The sequence below is a fragment of the Etheostoma spectabile genome, chromosome 20, assembly GCF_008692095.1.
Source record: "Etheostoma spectabile isolate EspeVRDwgs_2016 chromosome 20, UIUC_Espe_1.0, whole genome shotgun sequence".
Taxonomy (NCBI): domain Eukaryota; kingdom Metazoa; phylum Chordata; class Actinopteri; order Perciformes; family Percidae; genus Etheostoma; species Etheostoma spectabile.
The window spans coordinates 3,591,126-3,592,152 of NC_045752.1; the positions used below are offsets into that span (position 1 = coordinate 3,591,126).

The following is a 1,027-nucleotide window of genomic DNA, read 5'->3' on the forward strand; positions in this document are numbered from 1 at the left end:
AGATAGATAGATAGATAGATACTTTATTCATCCCGAGGGAAATTTAAGGCATCCAGTAGCTTAGACAACCATAACAAAACAAACACACATAGATACATATATCTCACATACATAAAAATCACTCACAGAAATTTAAAGAGATAAGAATTTGTGAAGTGATTACAAAGGTCTGGTATGGACTGAGCATGTGATGCAATGACCATGATAGGGTGCTATATAACTAACACTTATTAAGATACTATCATTTTTATGTTTTTAAATATGCAATGACTGGTCGCAGTGTTTTAACACCCACACTTTGACAGCTTCCTGCCCGAGCCTGGAATGTTTAATTTCCTTCATAAATATCATCCATCACACCTACATCCTACATTTCAGACAAGTTTGCCTGTTAGAAAAAGAAATTAAAAAGTAAAAAAAATGCTAATCCATCTTGTGTGTAGTCAGACATTAAGGAATTCCACTCGTAAACTGTAGTTTAAGCTCAAAATGGGGTCAATCTGAACACGGCGACTACAACAATGAGGGACAGGGGTAATCACACACCGTTTAGACCAGCGGTAGCAGGCCTGGCTTTGACCACAGCAGTTCATCCCAGGGATACGATGTCCACCTGAGCGCTTATAGATCATCCCTTCCCTGGAAAAGACAGAAAAATAGTATTTTCTTAAGTAATATGTATATGTACTATGATGTAAGGAGAGAAATAACAAAATAGGAGACTTGAAAGTTTCTAAATAAAGGTAAGGAAAAAGGTATGGTATTGTCACATACACACACATGTAGCAAAATTCATTCTCTGCATTCAACCCATCCTTCAAGAGAGCAGCGGGCAGCCAATCACAGCACCCAGTGACCAACTCCAGATCTGAGCCAGTGACTGGAGAATCTATTAAGTTTGTTGATGGTGGGGGAAACCGGTAGACTAGGTAAGCCCCGCCCACTCTGCCGGCGATTTGATTTCGCCCTGCAGCTTGGTCTGGAAACCTGCACGTTTTATTATCTCCTGCTTCAGTTCACAATTTTG

The 1,027-nt window shown here is 39.7% G+C and overlaps 1 protein-coding gene across 3 annotated transcripts in view; it reads right to left on the bottom strand.

Moving 5' to 3' along the window:
* Positions 1 to 1,027, bottom strand: part of pld1a (phospholipase D1a) — a 42,527-nt gene that overhangs the window by 23,472 nt on the left and 18,028 nt on the right. For all 3 annotated transcript variants that reach the window (XR_004327048.1, XM_032501084.1, XM_032501083.1), the window contains exon 8: positions 547 to 639. Coding sequence is in view for 2 of the 3 variants with exons in the window: in XM_032501084.1 (XP_032356975.1) it covers positions 547 to 639 (93 nt within the window). In the remaining variant the exon portion in view is untranslated. The remainder of the gene's footprint in view (positions 1 to 546; positions 640 to 1,027) is intronic.